The sequence below is a fragment of the Gymnoscopelus microlampas genome (genome assembly GCF_963454915.1).
Source record: "Gymnoscopelus microlampas genome assembly, chromosome: 20".
Classification (NCBI taxonomy): domain Eukaryota; kingdom Metazoa; phylum Chordata; class Actinopteri; order Myctophiformes; family Myctophidae; genus Gymnoscopelus; species Gymnoscopelus microlampas.
Window position 1 is genome coordinate 20,617,949 of NC_139957.1, and position 23,556 is coordinate 20,641,504.

General features: G+C 44.9%; 1 protein-coding gene across 1 annotated transcript; it reads right to left on the reverse strand.

The window, feature by feature from the left end:
* Positions 1–5,603: 5,603 nt before the first annotated feature.
* plppr3a (phospholipid phosphatase related 3a) lies at positions 5,604–23,226 on the reverse strand (the record flags this gene model as incomplete). The annotated part of the gene is made up of 8 exons (XM_084045814.1): positions 5,604–6,377; positions 6,979–7,821; positions 10,052–10,225; positions 12,385–12,442; positions 16,399–16,594; positions 19,286–19,415; positions 21,845–22,030; positions 23,146–23,226. 8 exons carry the CDS (start codon positions 23,224–23,226, stop codon positions 5,604–5,606), a joined length of 2,442 nt encoding a protein of 813 aa, XP_083901940.1.
* Positions 23,227–23,556: the final 330 nt, after the last annotated feature.

The window sequence follows — 23,556 nt, forward strand, 5'->3', positions numbered from 1 at the left end:
CCGGAATGTCGACAGAAGCTGTAACGTGTTTTCTAGTGACAGAGATGCTCACTCTGTCATCAGCCATAATGGATAAATTGAAAGCCAGTCCTACCCAGCCCCAGCCCTAGGCCTGTGACCCATTTTGGCTCTTTATCCCTCTGGGAAGAAATGGAGCTCTATAAGCACATGAGTGGACCAGGCCCAAATCCTCTTTTAAGGCCTGTATGGAGGCTAGTGAGACGGCTGTAAGTAGAATGATGGAGGCGAAGGGTTGAGGAGATAAAAGCGGAGCTGTGGACAATAAGCCCTTTGTGCAGTTCAGCGTCAGTCTTTGGAGGTGTCTGTAGCTTCCCCCTGTACAGCTCCATGTGTGATGCACGCACACACGCACTAATGCACGCACAGGCAAAAATGCATGAACACAAAACACAAACACATAAACATGAGCACACAAAACAACATATCCGCACACAAACGCTTAAATATTCACTTACACACACACACAAACATACACACACACACACAAACATACACACACACACACACACACACGCACACACGCACGCACGCACGCACGCACGCACGCACGCACGCACGCACGCACGCACGCACGCACGTACGTACGCACGCACGCACGCACGCACACACACACAGGCACACACACACGCAACCACACAGTCACAAAAATAGAGCCGTGCATACAGTATGGACATTTTTTGTTGCCTCCTGCAGAATTCGCTACCCTACAACCCCTCCCACCACCATGTTTTCTGGGCCACTCAGGAGAGAGAGAGAGAGAGAGAGAGAGAGAGAGAGAGAGAGAGAGAGAGAGAGAGAGAGATGAGACCAGACGAGATGAGATGAGATGAGAGGGGGGTGGCAGGCAGAGAGAAAGGCTGAGGCAGGCCAAAAAATAGAAAGAATGGCTAGGAGAGTGAGCAGAGAGAGAGAGAGAGAGAGAGAGAGAGAGAGAGAGAGAGAGAGAGAGAGAGAGAGAGAGAGAGGGGGGGGGGGGGAGAGAGAGAGAGAAGGAGGGTGTGAATCATGCACAGACTGGCTGTCCTCGGGTCTCTGTCCACCATCTGCACTCCCACCCTACACACATCGAAATCCTGAGGGGGTAATGTCATTCTGACTGTACACTCAGTTAAATGAACACTCAGGATGTTACAGTGTGGCCTCATATCACAGCCCTGTGCTCCTCGGTGCTGAAAGATAGACAGACTGAAAGATGCTGAAAGACACACATGCATGCACCACGGCGCGGTGCTCCACTGTAATTGGTGTCGTGCAAACACACAAACACAGAGGATGAATGATCACGAACCATTTAATGAAAGGTGCAGCAAGTGATTTTGTTTTGTTAAAATGTGTGTTAAATAGCTCTATATTCTGATAGTAATCATTGCTAGAGAGCGTTAACAGAGGTCCCCCCCGTGTCTCCAGCTCTTTAGTAAACTGAAAATGCATTTTCAGATCGGGACACCAATTTTATCCAATCAGGAGAAAGAAGTCATACAGGATACGGGATAAACATGTGAAATGGGAAGTGATGACCCAAAAAAGTGAGCAGACAAAATTGGAACTGGAACACTATCAAATTGAAGCTGATTGGCTGAAATTGGCAACCAGCTTGAAAAAGTATTCTCTGTTTATTGAAGAGCTTGAAAGACAGGGAGACCCTTGTTATTGAACACTCTATAGCAATGATTTATTTTTTATCAAAATATAGAGGTTAACTTTTTAACGAAAAAACGTTTTGTTCTAACTTCTAACCCAAAAGTATCACTTATCCTACCTTTAAGCCTGATTTATACGTTGTTGTGTGTGCACCAGTGTTGCGCACCGACAATAGAATCTCCAGGAGGGGCGAGATCCCACTATAAGCTCACGCGTATATAACGCGTCACAGCGATGCATTGTGAGCTTGTAGATCTCAGAAGCTCACTTGGCATTTTTGGATCTACATTATAGTTAAAATGGGATTAGGTGTACTGTGTACCGCTGTTTTGACATACAGTGATAACACACACACACACACACACACACACACACACACACACACACACACACACACACACACACACACACACACACACACAGACACACACACGCATGCATGAAATGTTCATGGAAGTCAGTACACATGCAAAACAGTTTTGTGTGGAAGCACACACGCGCACATACAGTACTGTAGACGAGGCAGATGAAAGAGGCACAGGACGGAGACAGACACACACACACACACACACACACACACACACACACACACACACACACACACACACACACACACACACACACACACACACACACACACACACACACACACACACACACACACACACACACACACACACACACACACACACACACAAAGGAATACTGGCATACAATTCTCATTTTACAGAAAAACCACACATCTCAAATGGGTTGGATCACAGAAACAAACACACACACACACACACACACACACACACACACACACACACACACACACACACACACACACACACACACACACACACACACACACACACACACACACACACACACAGTCGATGATAGAGGCAACAGTGCAGGTCATCAGGGACCGACCAGCATAGCCGTAGAATTCATTATAGTAACCTGACACTAACCCACAGGAAAGAAGGACATGTTTGATGGTGGTGTGTCTGTGTACTGTATGTGTGTAGTCTTCAGCGTATTCAGCATTTTCCAAACATTTTCGATATTTTTCAAAAATGTATACATGGATAAAGTGGTTAAAATGTGGTTAAAATGATTGTGATAACATGTTGACTACTTTTGCTGGGGACCCCCTGGAACCCCCCCAAGGACCTCTGGGGGTCCCCGGACCCCACTTTGAGAACCAGTGGCTTAATTTATACCCCCATGGTACAATATCATTTTGGGGGTCCTTGACATGAAAACGTTTGAGAACCACTGACCTACTGTACCGAAAGAGTAACATGGAGTCACGGTGTAAGAACTCTCATTTCTTTATTCAATAAGCTTATTATTGTTACACATGACCACAAATAGAAAACATTAGCCCATAAAAAGGACTACATCATTAATAATAATAATAATAATAATAATTTTAGGCAATACTAAGTTTTAGTTTTACAGTCGAATGAGGGGAGGGGTACGTAGTACAATAATCACCAGAGGACTGAAAAATGCAGCATTTCTTTCTGTTAAAGGTTTTCACGCTAGATCATTGGAACACACCGAGAACAAAAAGCTGAAACACCCTCGTACACACGCATGCAGCACAGAACAGACGAGCAAAAATAACCTAAAAAGGATCTTCAACTACAAAATACAACTTGTTCCATAATGACGCGACCCCCACCCACCCCCCTTCGTCCCATCACAATTTTACATAATCGTTTTTTATTGTCTTCAGAGAGAGGAGTGTGTTGTATATGGTGGTAACTCCATATACTCTCTCAACGTATGTGTATAAAGTCCTTCTATGTGCACAGTACCATCCAGTGTGCATTTGAATCGGATAAAATAGATTTTTACTGTGTATAGGGGGTTTCCTTTCATTTGATCGTGAGATAAAGTGAAGCCCCCTTTAGTGGTTTAAAACTGTTGACAGAAGATAGGAAAACAAATTGATATCTTGAATGATAGCTACCAGATGATTCTTTACACAACAGCTTAGATGACAAAATGTTTAGAGCATCATCGAACCAAACGTAGAAGAACATTGTATAATGCTTTCTGTAACAAGGTTCGCCCAGGCCATCTCAATCATCAATAGACTTAGACGTAGTGATATTGATGTGAATTACAGTAGTAATTGTTTTAATGCATAACAGCAGGCATGAAGAGAGATGGTTAGCTTTGCTACAGAGTTAGCGGAACCCTGCTAACAATCTTAGTACCAGGATGGCCTGAGTGCACATATCTGTTGTGCGGGGTTGGTGGGTGATACTACTTCACCGTTCCCTCATCCTCAGAGACCTAATCTAACTTGCAAAGAAGTGTCCTGATTGGATGGATAAAAGTCCCCTCCCCTGCTGTTATTCGAGGCAGGGGTACGTACGGGTGAAGGAATGAGGAGGAAAGAGTGCCGTGGCGTTGTTTGTCAAACACACTAATCCCCTTTGTGCTGTTTCAGTCTCCGTGGCAGATTTCACACAAACAAAGAGACAGACAGACTGACTGACTGACTGACTGACTGACTGACTGACTGACTAGCGGGCTGGCTGTTTGAAACAAGCCAACAAACCCCCTTTGGGCATCTCCTTTTCCCTCAGCCGCCTCTCATGTTTACAACAGTAATCCACTCGATGACGTTCATGCAAGGTTGCCCAACTGTGCGAGATCCTCCTCTTCGTTCCATTCCTCTTCCTCCACGCTCCTCCTCATCCTCCCCCCGCTGTTATTGCCTCCAAAAGCGGATATTTCCTGAGCTGGCCCTCATGGCGGGCTGCTGGCACATTCGCTCTGCGACAAAGGTGGAAGTTTGGGATTTGGTTTGTTGTTTGTTCAGTTGGTAAAAATAAAGTAAGGTCCCTGCTTCTCTGTGGTGGAGATGGCAGATGAGCTCGTCTGGTTGAACCTGCGGTTGGTACTGTACATGGAACTAACAGGTTTGTTCAGGAGGAAAACCCCTAGGTTTCAAATGTTTGGGAGCATGACTATTTGAACGTGTGTGTGTGTGTGTGTGTGTGTGTGTGTGTGTGTGTGTGTGTGTGTGTGTGTGTGTGTGTGTGTGTGTGTGTGTGCGCGCGTGTGCGTGTGTGGTGTGCGTTTGTGCGTGCGTGTGCGTCTGTCTGTGTGTCTGTGTGTGTGTGTGTCTGTGTGTGTGTGTGTGTGTGTGTGTGTGTGTGTGTGTGTGTGTGTGTGTGTGTGTGAGAGAGAGAGATGGCTGGCAACCTGAGAACACTGAGGTGGTTAAAGAAGTGCTAGTATTGCCTGCGGTTGTTTTTGTCTCCTCTGTCTTGTTTCCGCACTCAGGGAAGAGCTGATCAAGCGGATACCAGACAGACATTCATTGTGTTCCACAGCTTCTCTTTCAGGCTCAAGTCTCTCCTTCCTTTCACCTTTCTCATGTGCTGTTGTCTGTATACACAGTGCAGAGCGGTGTTCTCTTCTTTTTTTTTTTACGTCTGCCCTTTTGCACTCCCCCTCTCTCTACCTCTCTTCCCCTGCCTGCTCTTGTCTGTTCTTTTCCAGTCAGCTCCGAGGGACCTTTGTGTGTGAGCTGGGCTCCCTGCAGAGCAGAGGGTAAAAAGGCTACAGATCCCTTGGTGTGTGTGTATGCGCAAGCTGCCGTAACACCTTGCTTCGCACTCTTTCATCTCCTGTCTCTCTGAATGAAGCTGCTTGTTCATGAATGCACTTGGATCATTCCCGTCTCAAAACATTACAAGTGAATGAATTTCATTTCCCACCTCATCCGTATAGTCTCCAAATGTTTTTTCGTCATCTTGTCACGTCCTTAAATCATCTCAAACCCTCCTTTTGTCGTAGTTTCACTGTGTCACTAACCCAAATTGTCTCTAAAAAAAACTCTCACGCCACAGTCAGGTACAACCCACACATTCTCTCTCCCTACTCCAGCAATATATAACAACACTCCAGTGGTATGGTGGACTCTGTTATAGCATCCTCTCATTCTGCATGGTCTTGTAGTAGTGCTCCTGCTCGGCATGGCTGTGGGCCGAGGGCCGGCGGGGCAGCGTGGAGGACCGGGACAGAGCCTGGCCTTGACCGTCCATCAGCAGGTCAGGGTGGGGAGGAGGCGGGAGCATCAGGGAGGGATGAGGAGGTGGGGGGAGAGGGGAGGAGCTGCGGTGGTGGTGAGGTGGGGGCGGCGGCAGCGGGGAGGAGGACAGCAGGTGGGGAGGGGGTGGTAGAGGGGCGGAGGAGGCCATGGAGGGGAGGGGTGGGGGAGGCAGCGGGGTGGAGTCATCCTCCATCATCTCTACCCCCCCTACCCCTCCCCCTCCCCCTCCGCCGCCAGTGGAGGAGGACGAGGACAGGGAGTCCGTCTTGACGGGGAGGGTCCGGTAGTCGCGGTACTGGCTGACGTTGTCCTGCCTCTGCAGAGCTCCGCGGTGCTTCTCCGCCGCGGCGTCCCCACTCAGCATGTTCCCGCTGATGGTGTTCCTCCACTCCCAGGGTTTCCCGTTGCTGGTGGATACGCGCACCACCGGGTGGTGGGGCGCGTGGGCGTCGATGGTGACGATGCTGGCGATGCTGCCCGGGTTGCTCCCGCCGCCGATGCTGTCGCCGCGGTCCGAGGGGATGCGGTAGTACGGCGACTCGGAGCCGTTGGAAGACCCGCCCCCACAGGAAGAGGCGGAGTCCGAGGTCTTGGCGGAGGAGTTGACCGGTCCGCCGTGGCTCTGCTGCATGGACATGGCGATGACCTGGGAATCGAGACGGGACGAATCAGTCTTTTACAACATCCGTCATGCTGGAAATGTTTCTTCATCAAAGCACTACAACAGCTGAACCACTGCTGTGACTTGAAGGGATTTGTTTTTGTTTAGTTCCAATTTCAACTGAAATCTGCTAATTCAGACAGAATTTTTGATATGATATCCCTAGTCTCTACTCTATTACTAGAGTTGGGAAGGAATAGGCAGTAGTGGCTACTGCAGTGCTAATGGAATATAGTATCTTATACAGATGTAGGATAAATGTCAGGTGTCTACAAGAGAGTAACACACTTGTCAAGAACCAGAGTCTGGGAATGTAAATGTCCTGGCGGGCATGAAGGATCACTTAATTTAAATAGTTTAATAAATAACCCCCAAAAATGTTGTTCTGTTTTGATTATCCCATACATCATCATAGCTAGAGGGTCAGTACACCCACAATGTGGTGCTGACCATGTTTGACAGTTGTTAAATTTCCCCTCCAGTCAAAAGTCTCTTTTGCAACACTGGATGCCTGCCAGTTGAAATTAAAGAGTGACACAGCATGACAAATGACCGTTACAGCAACACTGTAATTATGGTGTCTCACCTGCATGATTCTGGGCTGGCCGGGAGGCTGGTTGGGCAAAGTGCTTGGAACACGGGGTGTCGACACGGCGATAGGGCCTGTTCCCGGCTCCTTGGGCCCGCCTCCCTCTGTGAGTGACAGCCATTTGGCGCGGGTCTTGGCACTCTTGGGGGAGACGGGCGGGGGGCGGCAGGCCTCCTCGGGGATGTGGACCAGCGGGGGGGCCACCACCACCCTGGCCCCTGTCGGCGTGGCGCTGGGCCGGTTGGCCTGCACTGTGGGGTAGAGGGATGAAGGCATCCCCTGTTCTCCTCCCTCTCCTCCTCCTCCTGCCCCTCCTTCCTCTCCCCTGTCTGCTCCCTCAGACGCCTCCTCCTCATCCCGGGAGCTCTGGCTGCGGAGCTCCATGGAGCGCTGTTTCCATTCCGACACCAGCTGCCGAGACCTCTGGGGGTCGAAGGGCACGTGGAAGGTCATGTGACGCTGCACAGGCACGCCGACTAGCTCATTCGAAGGCGAAATGGGGCTGTTGCCATTGGCAACGCGGGGCAAGGTGTTGCTGAAGGTCACCATGGTTTCCTTACCCATGGGGCCGCGGGGCGCAAGAAGCTCCACATCGGCACTGGCTCTCTTGAGAGAGGCCAGCGACGCCTTCTCCCGTCTGACCTTGCTGCGCCCCCCGTTTCCCAGACCGGCACCCAGCTCCTCTCTGCTCTCGGAGGCCCTCGGGGTCTTCCTGTACAGGGAGTCGTGGCTCCGCTGGCTCAGCACCCGCAGCTGGTCTTTGTGCTTGGCTGGGGAATGTCTAGTGTGGATGGGGGCATCTTCCTCTGACGCCTTGAAGTTCCCCACTGCATACACAGCCTGATGGAAGCAGGCAGAGGGGGTAGAAGGAGAAGAGGGGATATGGAGAGAGGAGGGGTACAGGGAAAGGAAGGGTACAGAGCGGGGAGGTGTGGGGGGGGGGGAGGGAGAGTGAGTTTCAATAGTTTATTTCCATGTCAACCCAGGCTGCCAGGAATCTGTCTTGTTGTTGTGCTCAGGACAGACACACAGGACAGGACGTTAGGTACAAGTGTGAGAAGAAATGAATGAAGAGAAAACAGTGCTCAGCATGCTTAATGGAGCACTGGGCCGTGAAAGTGTATTTTCTCTCATCTAAAGTCGAGGGGGAAGAAAATTAGATTTTCTTATTAGCATGATGCATACACAAGAGCATGAGTGAATAGATAGCTTCCTCTTTTTCTTCTGTGTAGCCTTAAGTCAGCATGAATCGCTTGCTTTCTCTTTTCATCCTTCAATAGCGGGGAGGAAATGCTTTCTCTTTTCAAAAGTGTAAGATGAGACAGAAGAAGAGGAAAAGAGAAAAGGAGGAGGAAGTGTGTGGGGGGGGGGGGGGGGGGGGGGTGTGAAAAACAAAACAAAAAGAAAACAGTGGCAAGTTTATTCTTAAAATTGTTCCAGAGAATTCTTATCAGATTATTCATTCTCTCTTTCGCTCCCTCTCTAATAGAAAAAAGGCTATTTTTGGCCAGCCTTAAAAAAAAGAAAAGAAAACTCTTGGGAGAGAAAGTGTGGAAGCCACGTTGTGAGGTAACTCAGAGAACAGCAGCGATTGTTAGCACAGGCTGTGTGATGCTCCTGAGATATGATGACTGTGAAGATTCATTCAAAGAAAAAACTGAAGCGTTGCAATGGGAGAAGTGGGTCTTTCCATGTTTACTCTGTGACTTCAACTGCACAATGCGGTACTGGCATATAGTCCCAGTAGACGACAATGCATGCCAGCGTTTGAACCACGCATTCATTTATTGTTATTTTTGCCCTCAAAACATTAAGTCGGGTCTCTTCGCGTGATTTCACATTGGCCATATCAAGCCAATATAGTCAGTTCTGTTCCTAACCAGTGGTGGAAAAAGTACTCACATGTTTTACTTAAGTAAAAGTATCAATACTGCAATGTAGAACTACTGCAACTCCCTTACTAGTAAAAGTCCAATTCAAAATGTATTTGAGTAAAGTAGTTGAAAACATTCTATTTTCTGTCTCATCATAAATCCACACGTGTTTTCTCCCCTAAACTAGTGTTGCCATGTATTGCGTGAGAGCAATAAGCAATCCAGTCTATGAATATTATATGTTTATGAGTTGAATACCAAGGACCTCAATGGAAACAAGACAGCAAGGACCTTCTTGGACGGACCTTTTAGACAAAGTGTTTTAACTGTACTAGTGCTGTTTCAACATTTCTGCCTAATACAATATTAAATCAATCAATACTGTAAGCGCAAATGCATAGTTTTTTTCATCGATTTCCCCTTGTGCAACCAGTAGTATGCGCCAGTGACACACACACACTCCAGTTGCCTTGCCTGTAATTGCTCCACATGTTCCACCAGCACGTCATCGCCTCGTCCGCTCCCACTCGCCAGTCCTCTATCTCCGATAAGCGCATTTGGGTTTCGTTTGTAACAGCCTTCAGCGTCGCTAACTCTTCATCGTGTCTTTGCAGCTGGCGGTCCATCTCAATGCGAAAACTTGTGATTTCCTCCTTCATTTCTTTTTTCATTTCTTCTTTAAACGACGAGTCTGTGAGTGTCAACATCAAATGCAAAAAGAAGTCCGTCCCCCAAAATGTAGATGGAATGTTCGATCAGCAAGAAGACATGCACTTCAGTCCGATCAATCCTCAGGTTTCCTTCAAAGCAGTAGACCATGTCCAACTACCACAGCACCATGGAATTCATTATTTTATTTTCAATTCAGATGTACGACCCAGTGAAACATTTCACTCACCAACACTAATCAGTGCTGATAACCAATTTACAAGAGAAAGTTGTAAGAAAGCAGCTTGATTTCTTGGTAAATCACATTTGTACCTAGGACAAGTCATTTTAAAGGACAGTTATATGGTTATGATGTCATTGTACGCACGCACGCACGCACGCGCGCGCGCGCGCACACACACACACACACACACACACACACACACACACACACACACACACACACACACACACACACACACACACACACACACACACACACACACACACACACAGAGCACAGAGCACATAGAACGTATGTCACTGACCAGGTAGACCCCGATACCGGCTCCTATAGCGTATCCCACATACACATCTATGGCGTGGCTGCGGTGCTGAGTGATCTGTGTCAGTCCTGCCAGGCCTGCCGCCATACAGAAGGAAAACACCAGGAATGGCTTCAGCAGCTTGGTGGTGCTGCTGATGCAGACATTGAAATACATCTGCAGAGGGAAAGAGGGAGAGTGTGCATTGATGCATTATATACATACAGTGGAGGTCACAACTAGGGATGTCCGATTTTATCGGCCTCCCGATATTATCGGCCGATATTAGCATAAAAATTGATATCGGGAAAATATCGGTATCGGTTTTTGAAAAAAAAAAAAAAAATGTTTTTTTTTTTTTTTTTTTTTTTTTGCTTTATAAATAAGTTACAGGAGTTCTTACTGTATATGGTGTGTGTGATATGAAATTTGAGCTTACCCTAATCACAATAATCCCCGCATATATCGGTATCGGTTGATATCGGTATCGGTAATTAAGAGTTGGACAATATCGGTATATCGGTTATCGGTAAAAAAGCCAATATCGGACAACCCTAGTCACAACTGCTGTACAATTAAGACATCAATAGCAGTACCGAGTTCCACAGTTCATCTCTTTATTGTGGATTTCAGAAAACTCCTAGATAAGTTGCTGGTGCTTTGCAAAATTTCCAGTCCAAAAGTTCTAATTACCTGAGGGAGAATATTTCTCATTTTATTGCAACTGTGTGAAATCATCAGAAATGTTTCTTAAACACACGCACGCACGCACACACGCACGCACACACACACACACACACACACACACACACACACACACACACACACACACACACACACACACACACACAGTCATGCAGTTTTATGAGCATATCCTCAATTAAAGAGTAGAAAATGCTGTCTACATGTATCTCAATTCATATCCCAATTACAATATTTTCAATATACTTTATTTAGAAGTTTTGTCCAATTCGTGAAGTCCCTTGTTACCGCTCAACAGAAATTAATAAGAAACAGACAGCGGAGAGTGCATGCAATACAGACCAAAGCAAGGGGGAGGAACCCACTGACAACATCACTGTATGCGCTGCTACTGCTGCTCCGCTTTGCACAGTTTTGACAGCACGTCTCAACTCAAACAAACCCAAACACATGCTTCGTTCCTCCCTTCCGCTCCTCCTCTCCACCCGACAGTCAGTCCGCCGAGGCTTAATGAGCCCACACAGGGGCTCAGCGAGGCAGCAGCGATGTCTCCAGTGGCTAACGATAGCCGCTAGCACTGTAGGAGGGCTAACTCGTAGAGAGATGACTGTGCTGCTACAGCTCTGCTGGAGTCAGCCTGTCAGTGCACTGGGAACGCGGTGGCCAAGCAACCAGGGGCGTAGCACTTGAGGTTATCACTGACTGCAACACGGTTCAGTATTTAATGAGGTATTTACATGGTTCTTTGGCCCTTGGATAGCTTGTGCTTTCCAGTTATTTCATCAGCATTTGTATGCTTTATTTCTTAGATAGTACAGTGTAGAGAGACAGAAAACCAACAAACACACGCAAGACAACACCAGGACTCAAACTCGTCTGAGCCAACAGGCACCCTGACCCTGGGATTGCCCTGACTCCTAACGACTAAAGCACTAGCCATTTAAAGGGATATTCCACTTTCAAAAAAACGTTGAGTCATTTCATTGTCTACTCAGGCTTTTGTGAGCCCCCCGGACAGTTTTTAAGTTGCTTGATATTCATTTTATCAGACATGCCCCCTTCCTATACAAACCCATTGTAACTTCAAACTCCATTTTAACCATGTTAGATTCATCAGAAACACCCGTCCTTGATAATAAGTGAGGAGTGTTTTTTCAACAACTTTTTCATTTATTTTTTATATTTATTTTTGGAAAACGAAAAAAATGAAATACAATTAAAAAAAGAAAGAAAAAAAAAAGAAGTAATCGAAAGAACACGGCCCCTCACATATTAGGAGGGCAGGGTGAGTCACCAGAACCAAGGACGGGTGTTTTTGATGAATCTAACATGTTAAAAATTTAGTTATAATGGGTTTGTATAGGAAGGGGGCGTGTCTGATGAAATGAATATCAAATATCTAAATACTTAGTCAAGCAACTTAAAAACTGTCTGGGGGGCTCACAAATGCCCGAGTATGTGATAAAATGACCCAAAGTTTTTTTGAAAGTGAAATATCCCTTTAAGTCATATTTTAATGATCTGTTCTATTTGATTTGCTCAGTGTGTGAGAGAGACAAGACAGGCTGGTTCAACACACCACACAGACCCATCGCATGCATCACAAAGACAAGCAACATGCAGGAAGTGCTTACGGAAATATAGACAGCAGCGAAGCCAGAGAGCGTTGCATGCTGGGACGGAAATGTTTTCCTGAGGGGAGAGAGGGAGAGAAAAGAGAGAGAGAGTGAGGGGTGAGAGATTGAGGAGACAGGGAGATTTATGCTCATATATTGGTGATCGGCTCGTGTCAATAGAATTGTGTGCGTTGTCTGCAGGAGGATGTGTGTGCAATCTCTGAACATGAACCAAACTGGCATGCAATCTGCTGTTTGTGATTTTTTAATGGGGGTATTCAACACAAAATGCCTATCTGTCTTTGTGTATCCTCATGCTGTGTATACGAGTGTCTGTGCATGTGTGCGTGTGCGTGTGCATGTGTGCGTGTGCGTGTGCATGTGCGTGTATGTGCGTGAGTTCATGTGTGTCAAGGAGAGTGTTTGTCCTTGGATTTGTGAATTAATATGCATAAATAATAATGGAAAGTATATTGGGGAAATTAAAGTGAGTGAGATGGGGACAGAGATACTCATTTAGATTCTGTGTGTGTTATAAAAAACGGAATCACTAATCTATCCGACGTGCTCTATTGAATATCTGTTTGTGTGTGTCAGTGGGTATGTGCGGAATTTAATTTGATTTCAGTTTATCAGAATATTCTTCTAAGAAATGTGTCTTGCGTCCCAAGTTCAAACACCACAACATATAATTAGGGCTGTCCCCTCATTAGTCAACCAAGACTTTGTTAGTTGATTAGTCATATTTTATGATTTTCCATGCACATTCTTGTGAACCCTAGAATCTAGGGTAGAATTAAAGGGTTATATTATCTAGGGCCTAGATAATATAACCCTTTAATTCTGCCTGTCTATAACTTCCAATAGCCAGTAGTCATTGTGAAATGATTACGAATTATCACTACCAGGTAATAACACTTTAATTAAAGGTCAGGTCTATAATGCATTATAATTACATTTATAATGCATTATAATGCACTTATAAGGCTTCATAACACTCATTATAAATGTGTGTAATTATGCATAACAATATAGAACAAAGACACTTTATAACTGACACAGTTATGGTAGTTATATAAGCCTTATAAGCTCATTATAATGCATAATAAATGTCCTTATAATGCATTATAAGACCTTAATATACAGTCTCAAATGTATTTAGTTGAGGACAGCTCTACGTATATTAGATCAGACATTATGAATAAGTGGCTGCATTCAATGCATCAATTTAATCATTCCCTTTTACATGCAGTGCTTAGTCCACACAGGAACACTGGACTGCACTGTGTGTGCACAGATGCATGTATATTATGTAATTTGTTTGTGTGCATGTGTGCATACATTAATGCGGTGTAAATGGGGTTGTCTCCATTTTGTATGTTTGAATATAAGTATCTCTGTATCAGTACCATTAAGACATAATCTCACCCTGTCAATGCGTTTCGTCTATGACGTCTATGTTTGTCTAACCTATGACTATTACATTTTTACAAATAGGCCTTTTGTTGATGATGCATAAACTTCAATTAGGCTCACCTACATACTATTTAGTATGTGTGTTTGTGCTTTTGCTTGACAGAATTGTGTCCATGACCATGTGCAGGACCATACTGGTGGTCTGGCATGTTCAGCCAGTTGAAAACGTGTCATGGTATACTTCAGCAATATTGCCTAAATGTAGGGTAAGTGATTCTGTTGAGTATATAGTATTGATGGTGTGCCTTACCATCATTATTGGCACGCACCATTATGATGCGGTCAGGAGAGACGTGCTTGCTTGTGCGAGTTCTGGAAGCATCGTTGAAGTACCAATAATGATGGTAAAGCACACCCCTTTGTGTAATATTATTACGATTATTCAACAGTTTTTAGTTTTTGTTTGTTGAATTTTCTTTTATTGCAGATAATGTTTCATACAATCTAATCTGTGTCAACCATCCAAGCAATCTTATTTTCCTATTAACTTGTAATCGACATGTTATAGCGGCATAAAGAAAAAACATGACTAAAAAACACAACTAACACGAACAGTTACCATCTAAATAAAATATATCAAAATGTATTCATATTGTGGGTCAATTCGCTTGCTAAAGAACAACATTTTTGCGAGTGTTATCCTGTAGGTGTCCTACCCAACACTAGGGTAAAAATGTCTCAATGGAACCGTAGGGAGACCACCTCCAACCGCTGCAGATGTGCTAGTATATTGTACTAGAGGATCGGGTCACTACGCGGCCCTCACACCTAGGTCGCACCACCGATCCAACTAATATGCCCATATATGGAGATCTCTGTATCTGCCAGTCCTTGTCCCTTTTATGCCCATATATTGTATGCCCCTGATGTCATCAGTATATGCCCATATAAAGGCATGCCCCCTTTTGAGCCCATATATGGAGCTGACTTATTTGTTTGTGCCTGATGCCATGACGACACATTGAAGTTAGACAACAACACACTCCATATTTGGGCGTAGCTGCATTGGGAACTCCTTATATGGTTATGGCTGAGTCAGGGTTTCCGCTAGGCATTTTTGGGGCCGGCCACCATGGCCGGCAGGATTATATTTTACCGGCCAAAGAATAAATTTACCGGCCATATTATAATTAACGTCACATGCGTGTTTGCACTGCATACATGCACCCAACAACTGATTGGGCTCATTACACCTCGTTACGTTAGAGCTGCGCTGCTGAACACGCAGCAGACGAATACCAAAACGCTCGCCCCAAAACACAGTCGCCCCGGGGAAAATCCGGCGGTATTCGCCTGGTATTCCTAAACATATCAGTAAACTATGCCTAACCCTAATGTTATTCCTGATCTTAACCTCAGTAAAACTATACCTAATCCTAAACCTATTTCTACGTCTATCCTCAGTAAAACAAATACAAGAATACAAGAACCGCTGGTCCGCCTGAAAAATGGGGGCGAGGGTGTTTTGGTGCAAGTTCTAATAACCCTGCAGGCTGTGGTTTCCCTGCGCAACTCCGTCGCACAGTATAAACAAATTAATATATATTTTGGGCTTTACATCGATTCTCATTCAACCTTGATATGCAAAAGTATGTTTTGTTTTGTTTTGTTAACGTTAATTATATATGTCATGATATATGTGGCCTTGCGCGAGGTTGATTACTTGCCTTTATAGTTGCTTTCATCAACTTTCACCACTTTATCCATTGCAGTAACTGTGCTTGCATAATATCCACGACCCACGCGTGTTCGGGACGGGACGGGTCCCTTTATCGACAATTGGGTTCGGCTTGGTTCAGATTCTATCACCTCGGAAAATCCCGGTTCTGTTTATCAACACCCGAGCGAACCACCCTACTCAGCACTGATCAGGAGGAGACACAGCTGTGTCTCTTAGGGGTGTTGTGTCGTATCAAAAATAGCAGACATACAAGCTCACAAAGCGGCGCGTTGCGACGTGCTGTGAGCTTGTAGCTCTGATATTTTCAACACCATCGTACAACGAATAGGCTATTCTATAACTGCAGCGCACAGCAGCAGCCAAGCAGGCTGTCGGAATTAAACCACACAGTCAGATCATGATAAAAACTTTAAATGATTATGATTGTAATGGTTGTAGCCAACTACTTTATGCAAATAATAATATTAATAATAGGCTTAATAATAAAGTAGCCTAATAACAGCATTTTCCCAACCGGCCACGGTGGCCGGTGGTGTTTATATTTACCGGCCAATTCAAATTTTTACCGGTCAATGGCCGGTATATACCGGCTAACGGAAACCCTGGGCTGAGTCATGGTGACATGAGCGTCAGAGGTCCGCCCGCCGGACGGCCGGCCGACTGGCCAGTCCTCCCTTAAGCCAAAAAAGTTCCAGATTGCAGCTTTAATGGGAAAATGTTTATGCATTATGTATGTACTATATGTCTGTAGCTGTGAATAGACAGTGACTTTTATTGGTGCTGGTATGGTGCTGTAAAGAATTTATTCTCCCCAAAATGGCTGTCCAGCATGTGTATTTGAAACACTTATAAGTGCATGTGCGTCTGCATCTTACCGAGCTGACATAATTGCGTACTGGTCCTTCCCCATACAGATGTTGTGCGTGATATAAGCATTGTTGTCACATGACACTCCCGGGGCGGTGTAATTGGGCTGGCAGACGGTGAGGAAGAAAGGGGAGTGGTACCCGGTAGCCAACTGTATGACATCTGTCACCAGAGCTGTTGCTAGGAGACCAAATACATGAACACCTGGGGGATGAGACGGAGAGGGAGAGAGAGGGAGAAGGGAGAGGGCAGGTGGGAGAAAACATGTCAGTTAGTGAGGCAAGCAAATGAACAGAAAGCCTCTGGCAGTTTTGACACATTGTGCTGCTGTGCATTTATTGACACCTATTATTGGTCTTACCAAACTTCTTTCTTTTCAATATGTCTCTTTTTACCCCATCTCTCTGTCTCACTGTGTGCAGCATAATACGCATTTTTAGTCTGCTTTAACCTTCTTGGTTTTTGCTGCGTTCCTCTTTTTATTAGACTATTAGCGTCTACTCAACACACCCAAGATAACCTTTTACTGCTGTTCTCATTCTCGTGCAATATAATAGGCAAAAGCCACCCATTCAATAATACAAACACCACTTCTTCTATTTAACTACATTGACCTGCAAAGAGGGGTCCACAGCAGATTCTCCCATGATGATTTATCAGTATTTGGAGTTGTCCGGTTGATTTGAGAGTTGTTTGTGAAAGCAGATATGGATCTGGACTGGAGTGGTTGTGGGGCCCTCAGCTCAGTTTCACTATCAGATGGAGTGGATTTATATAACACTCTGATATAAGTCCATTATTACGCTCTGTGCATCGTAAATGGTAAAATGGTAAATGGTAAAAATCGTCAACTTAACCTCGAGGATATTGCTTTGCAGCGAGAGAGAGAGAGAGAGACGGTGGAGAGAACAAGTCAAAGTCACGGTTAGAAAGGCAAGCAAATGAACGGAAAGCCTCTGGTGGATTCTGCACATTGGGCTGTCGTTCATTATAATTACCGTAGTCTGTTTATCTGTATTTAACATTCTAACTGTATTGCTCTCTATCTCTCTCTCTCTCTCTCTCTCTCTTTCACAAAGTATAGCAATGACGACTGAATATCACTCCGTCTAACAGTTCTTCAACAATGTTGACCAAGAGCGAGGTCAAAAGTGAGGGGTAGAGGTAGAGAGAAGGCCCGGCAGAGTGAGTCAAAGTCAAGGTGCAGAAAGCAAGTGATTGAGCACAAGAGCCTCAAGGTGTTTATACACATGATCCTGTCATTCCTTTCACCAGTCTGCTGAAATAACCTTCAGTAACAATCCCAAGCTTTGTGCCGGGCCCATTATAAAGCCTCTTCACAAACAGTGTAATTGTGTCAAATTGAATTAATTACGTTACACTTTCCACTTGCAAGGTTCATATTCTGCCTCTAGAAATGTTCTGCACAGCAGTATACGATACCTATTTAATTCTTGGCCACCCTTCATTTAATTCATGTAATTAGCCCTTTTCTATTCTGAAACGGTATAGGTGAAAAGATGACAGCTCGAGGGTTAAACTGACTGAATACTTCATATTTTCTCGAGGACTTTAAGAGGTTTTCTTCTTCGTCTTATAGATAATAGATCTATAATAATAGGTAAGGCTATCCATGTGGTTCAAGTACGACAACTGAATGGGTCTAGATTAATGCTGTGTAGCACAGAGGGGGTTGATGAAATATAGTGATAACACACTGCAAGACGGCAAAACGAGCTGAGCAGGTGAGATAAAATCCTCGTGGGGATTTTATAAAGGAAACATTCAGTGTCAGAGGCCACTCCATCTCGTCAAGAAATATGGAAAAAACCTATTGCTAGTCGGGCCTTCAGAGTTACCTGAAAACCTCATGAAATATAGAAGAAGGGTCACGATGCGCTGACCACTCTCCTGTCAGAAAAAAAAAGAATAAATAAATAAATAAAAGGGTCGACAGGCAGAAGCAAACCGGAGACAGAGAGCAGTTGAATGCATTAGTTGGTCGAAACTGAAGCATTCTTGATGTACAACCCTTCTCCTGTCCTGGCGAAAACATTGTTGACAGAAGGGAGTCAATAACACCAGATAACAGCTACTTTTTGTTGATATGAACTTTATTCTTAACCCATTATAAGACCGGGAAAGTATCTGTGTCATTGTTAGATTTCTTTGGGCTATTCAAAAATAGCAGATATACAAGCTCATAGCGCGGCACTGCTGCACTATGAGCTTGTAGATCTGCTATTTTTGATAAATCGTGAAGATTTTGTGCGACTCTTTTGAATATTCTGGGGCGCTGGAACAACATATCATTTTGGGGGTCCGAAAATTACATATTTTGTTCCAAGGACCCCCCAGAAGCAAAGATTTAAAGTGTTAAACAAAGACAAAAATGTGCAGATCTACACACGCTCGTAGCACGGCACTATGAAAATGTATATCTGCTATTTTTGAATAGCGAAAGTATAAAATAATGATTATAGCTCAAATCTAAAATGACATAGATGCGTTCCCGGATTGAATGGGTTAACTTCCTGTCCGCCCCCCCCCCCCTGCCACTCCCAAAAAACTTTAAGACTACCGCTGACTGCTATCCCAGGCAGTGTTGCCAGATTCTGTGAGAGAAACAAGCAACCAGGTCTAGGAAAAAGCAACTATGGGCCACATGAGCACTTTAACATGTACATCAGCTATTTGAAAATAGCAGATCTACAAGTACTTGTAGATTTTATTTTCAAATAAAATCTTGCGGGTAAATTATAATAAGCAGATCTGGCAACCCTGATCCCAGGACAGCCTACTGCGCTGTTCTGTCTGTCTAGCATACTGCCCCAGCCCTCCCAACCGATCGATCGATGTTATTGACAGAGCATTTCACCAGGTTGTCAGACATACCCACGAAGCGCACTGTTCTCCGCAGGAAGGAGTTGAAGTTGCAGCCTCCAGCGTTGATGCTGCCCTCTGATTTGGGACAAGTCTTCAGTCTGGACTGCATGCAGTACATCACACCTTCTCCCATCATGATCTTAAGAGAGAGAAAGTGAGAAAAAATGTGGGGAGTGGTGTTATTGCATATTGTTGCTGTTGGGCAGAAACCTCCATATTCTAACTTGTTGTGTTTTTTTGTAAAGGAGAAAAAAAGCATTTTGGGGGTGAACTATCCCTTTAAGGCCCTACTTGATCATGCTACAGCGTCACACAAAAGCCTCTGATAAGTATTTATTCGCATATTTTCTTTTTTCTAATTTGCATGGTCAGACATACTGAGACGAGAGAGAGAGTTTTATTAATATTGAATAGATTGAATAGACTTCATTTCCCCATCAAGGTCTGCAGTGATACAGAAAAGACAATATAAAGATGAAATGAGCGAAAGAGGGGCAGTGAGTATGTTAATAATGTTGAATGTCCTGGTGATTTTTTTTTTTTTTACTCGTCTTGATCTATGGTGAGAGAGGGAGCGAAAGACAGAGAGAGGTGCTATTGAGTAGTGATCAGTTCCAATCAAGTTGATAGATGAGAGGTGGAGAGGTCTGCTTGTTTCCATGCTGCTGATGGATTAGTGATGCGTGTGTGTGCATGGTTGTGTGTTATTGATTAGAGGGTGTGTGTGTGTGTGTGTGTGTGTGTGTGTGTGTGTGTGTGTGTGTGTGTGTGTGTGTGTGTGTGTGTGTGTGTGTGTGTGTGTGTGTGTGTGTGGGGGTGCGCGCGCGCGTGCGTGCGGTGTGTGTGTGTGTGTGTGTGTGTGTGTGTGTGTGTGTGTGTGCGTGCGTGCGTGCGGTGTGTGTGTGTGTGTGTGTGTGTGTGTGTGTGTGTGTGTGTGTGTGTGTGTGTGTGTGTGTGTGTGTGTGTGTGTGTGTGAGATTGGTGTGCAAGGCAATGTCAGGTGTGTGTTTATCAGTGTCCATCGATCGCTATGCATGAAGTGAGATTGAATTTGCCTTGAGTGTTTGAGAACGCATATGTCTGCATGTTTGAGGGACCAGCGTGCGTATGGGCGTGTGTATATGTTTTTGTAATGTGTACAAACTGTGTAGCTTTGTGTCTACAGTATCTCTTATCCCCTGTGTGCTGTTCTTGCTTCCCTGATATATCATGGCCATAGACAAGCAGTTGTGCCATTCATTTGTTCTTTGTAATTCCATGCATGCGTCCGTGGACGTGTGCATGCGTTTATTTTGACAGGGGTTCCCAAAGCTTTTCAGCTTAAGATCCAAAGACAGATATTTGGTGTTTTCCCGGGGCCCAAACTTACAGTACATTTTAAATTCATCACATGAACAGTTCTAAATGTTTTTGGACATTTGTTTTGAAAATGTCTGAAATTCAACAAGTTAGATTTTTTATTTTTTTTATTTGTATTATTTCTTTGCAGGAAAGGTAAAAAAAATCCAATGTTCGCTCAATTTTTTTCCACAGTGTGAGCAAAAACTCAAACCCCCTGAGCATTACTTAAGCAACTGCTGAACAACATCTGACATGTACACTGTGTACACTATGGTCACCTTGACACCACCTGTCCAACCCCTTAGATCATGACAAGTTCTCAGGCTTATTCATATAATCTAATTACAAAGGTAATGTATCTAAATCAGTATAGTTTTTGCATGTCCAATTTGTCCATTCATTGGCATTATACTGTATGAAAATACATGTTTTGTAGATTAATACATGTTGACAAAAATGTGCTGTGTTCACATATATTTAAAATTGCTTATGTCTACATAAAGAGCAAAAGCAATACATTCTTAGACTACAAAATAGCAATGCATTGACAAATCCTTTGGTAAATGCGCAACATCTCTCCGTGTGCGTGTGAGTGATTGTCCCCCCGGAGTACTATCGCGAGAACTGCTCGACCAATCATTCATACTCTGTGTAAGGCAGAGGACCCCGGGGAGTGATGCGCTGAGTGGGAAGTTCGGGCAGTTTCCATATGTGGCAATAGATGCAAAAGTCGATGCGAGTGTTTGCTGTTTTGCTACAGCCTCGCAGGCGCACGTTGGACAAATCTTGTAGCCACACTAATGTTTGCGGTCCCTAGGATGGTAACTTTTCTGGTGATGGAAAACATTTGTTGTGTTTCTCGTCTTAGTTTGCACCAACCGATGGTCAGATAGCAACACTGTATGTATGTGGGCTAAGCTCTGTGGGTGGGTGCGTGTGTGTGTGTGTGTGTGTGTGTGTGTGTGTGTGTGTGTGTGTGTGTGTGTGTGTGTGTGTAATGACGTAGGTGAAGACCTATACTTATAGGTCGCAGATTTGTTATGCATAACGCATTCCAGAGGTGTGCACAGTTGCATGAGCGCAGCTTACAGGGAACATTGCTCATGACCCATACAAAAGGGTCTGTGACCCAAAATGGGCTGCAACCCTATGTTTGGGAAACACTGGTGTGTGTGTGTGTGTGAGTGCATGCGTGTGCGCGTGCGTGTGCGTGTGTGTCTGGCTTACGGAGGCAGCCGGCCCGGCGAAGGCCAAACTCAGCAGCATCAGGAGAGGGATGAGCTCATCTCCTGTCTCCATGTAGGGCATAGAGAGGTCGCGGTCATGGCAACGGTACCCCACCATTGCCGGGGACAACACATCTGTCAGCTCCAGGAAGTACAGCGACACTAGAGAGGACAGGACGATAGGGAGCTACACACACACACACACACACACACACACACACACACACACACACACACACACACACACACACACACACACAAGGACAAAAAGTGACTAGAATGTAATATTAGTGTGTGTGTGTATAGAGGAAAGAGTGATTTATTCATCCACCCTCTCTTCACACTGACACTTGTGTCACACAAGTTACACGCAACACACATGCGTACCACGTGTGCGCACGCACGCATGCACGCACGCACGCACGCACACACGCACGCACGCACGCACGCACGCACGCACGCACGCACGCACGCACGCACGCACGCACGCACACACACACATTCATATCAACACAAGGATAAAGAGAAGAGTGATACATGTCTAACATGTGTACAGTAGGTTATTGACGTGTACTGTGCTGATTTGGTCTGTGAGGAAGTCATTGTTTTCCATTCATTTCGCTATGAAATCAATTGTTTAAACGTACTTGCGGTACAATAGGTAGGAAAATAGGACTATTTTATTGAGCCACTATTGTTTGTCAAAATTAGGTTAGCGTTGTGTTTAAAGTCTAGACAAAAACTGTCCCTGGTGAAAACATTGATTTACGAGCGAAGTTTTAATCGTGTACGACAACCACAACTTATAAAATGAAGCAATTAACGGGGTACGATATACAGTATGACTGAAGCTGTGAGGACTAGACAATGTTTAGAATGATATGGTCCTTTAAGAGTGATTAGGTCAGTCATCCATGTGCAAATGTACGCACGCACGCACGCACGCACGCACGCACGCACGCACGCACGCACACACACACACACACACAAAGAGTGACTATTTGCACATAGTGAAGTTATTGATCCAGGACATACAGTGATTCTTACACTAACAGTGATTCAGAGATGAGATTAGCATTGAAATGGTGAATCAGCATTCCTTCCCTTAGTCACTCCATCTGTTGTCTCACCACAGGCACGCACATGCGTGCACGCACGCACAGACAGCAGCAGCAGCAATACACAACCACTTATACACATACTAACACCAATACAGAGACAAAAACACAATCTCTGTTTCTGTCGGTCTCTGTCTCTGTCTCTCTCTCTCTCACTCGCACGCACGCACGCACGCACACTCACCTCTACAAAGTAGAAGCAGGGCAGTAGTGTCATGCTGTCTTTGGACTGTTTCCTCTTTGCTTTGTTTTTGGGGGACGTCATCTTGGGGTGGGACCAGTCACAACCTGTAGGCACAACAGTTAAGATGGACATTAAAGACGGTTACTCATTATATATTGATAGACTGTACACACATCTACCTTACAATTGGAACCTGCGCCACGTCGGTTGTCAGTATGTCGGTTGTATGTACGTTGCAATCTGGCAAGAGTGATGCAACACTGCATCACTCTTACTGTCTGTCTGAAACTTTACACTACATCATCACAACAAACCAACCTGTTACCAAGACGACGATGACGATGAGACGGTCGTCCCGAATATGGACACAACGCCAGTGTGACGTAATCTCACGACAGCATGACATCACAT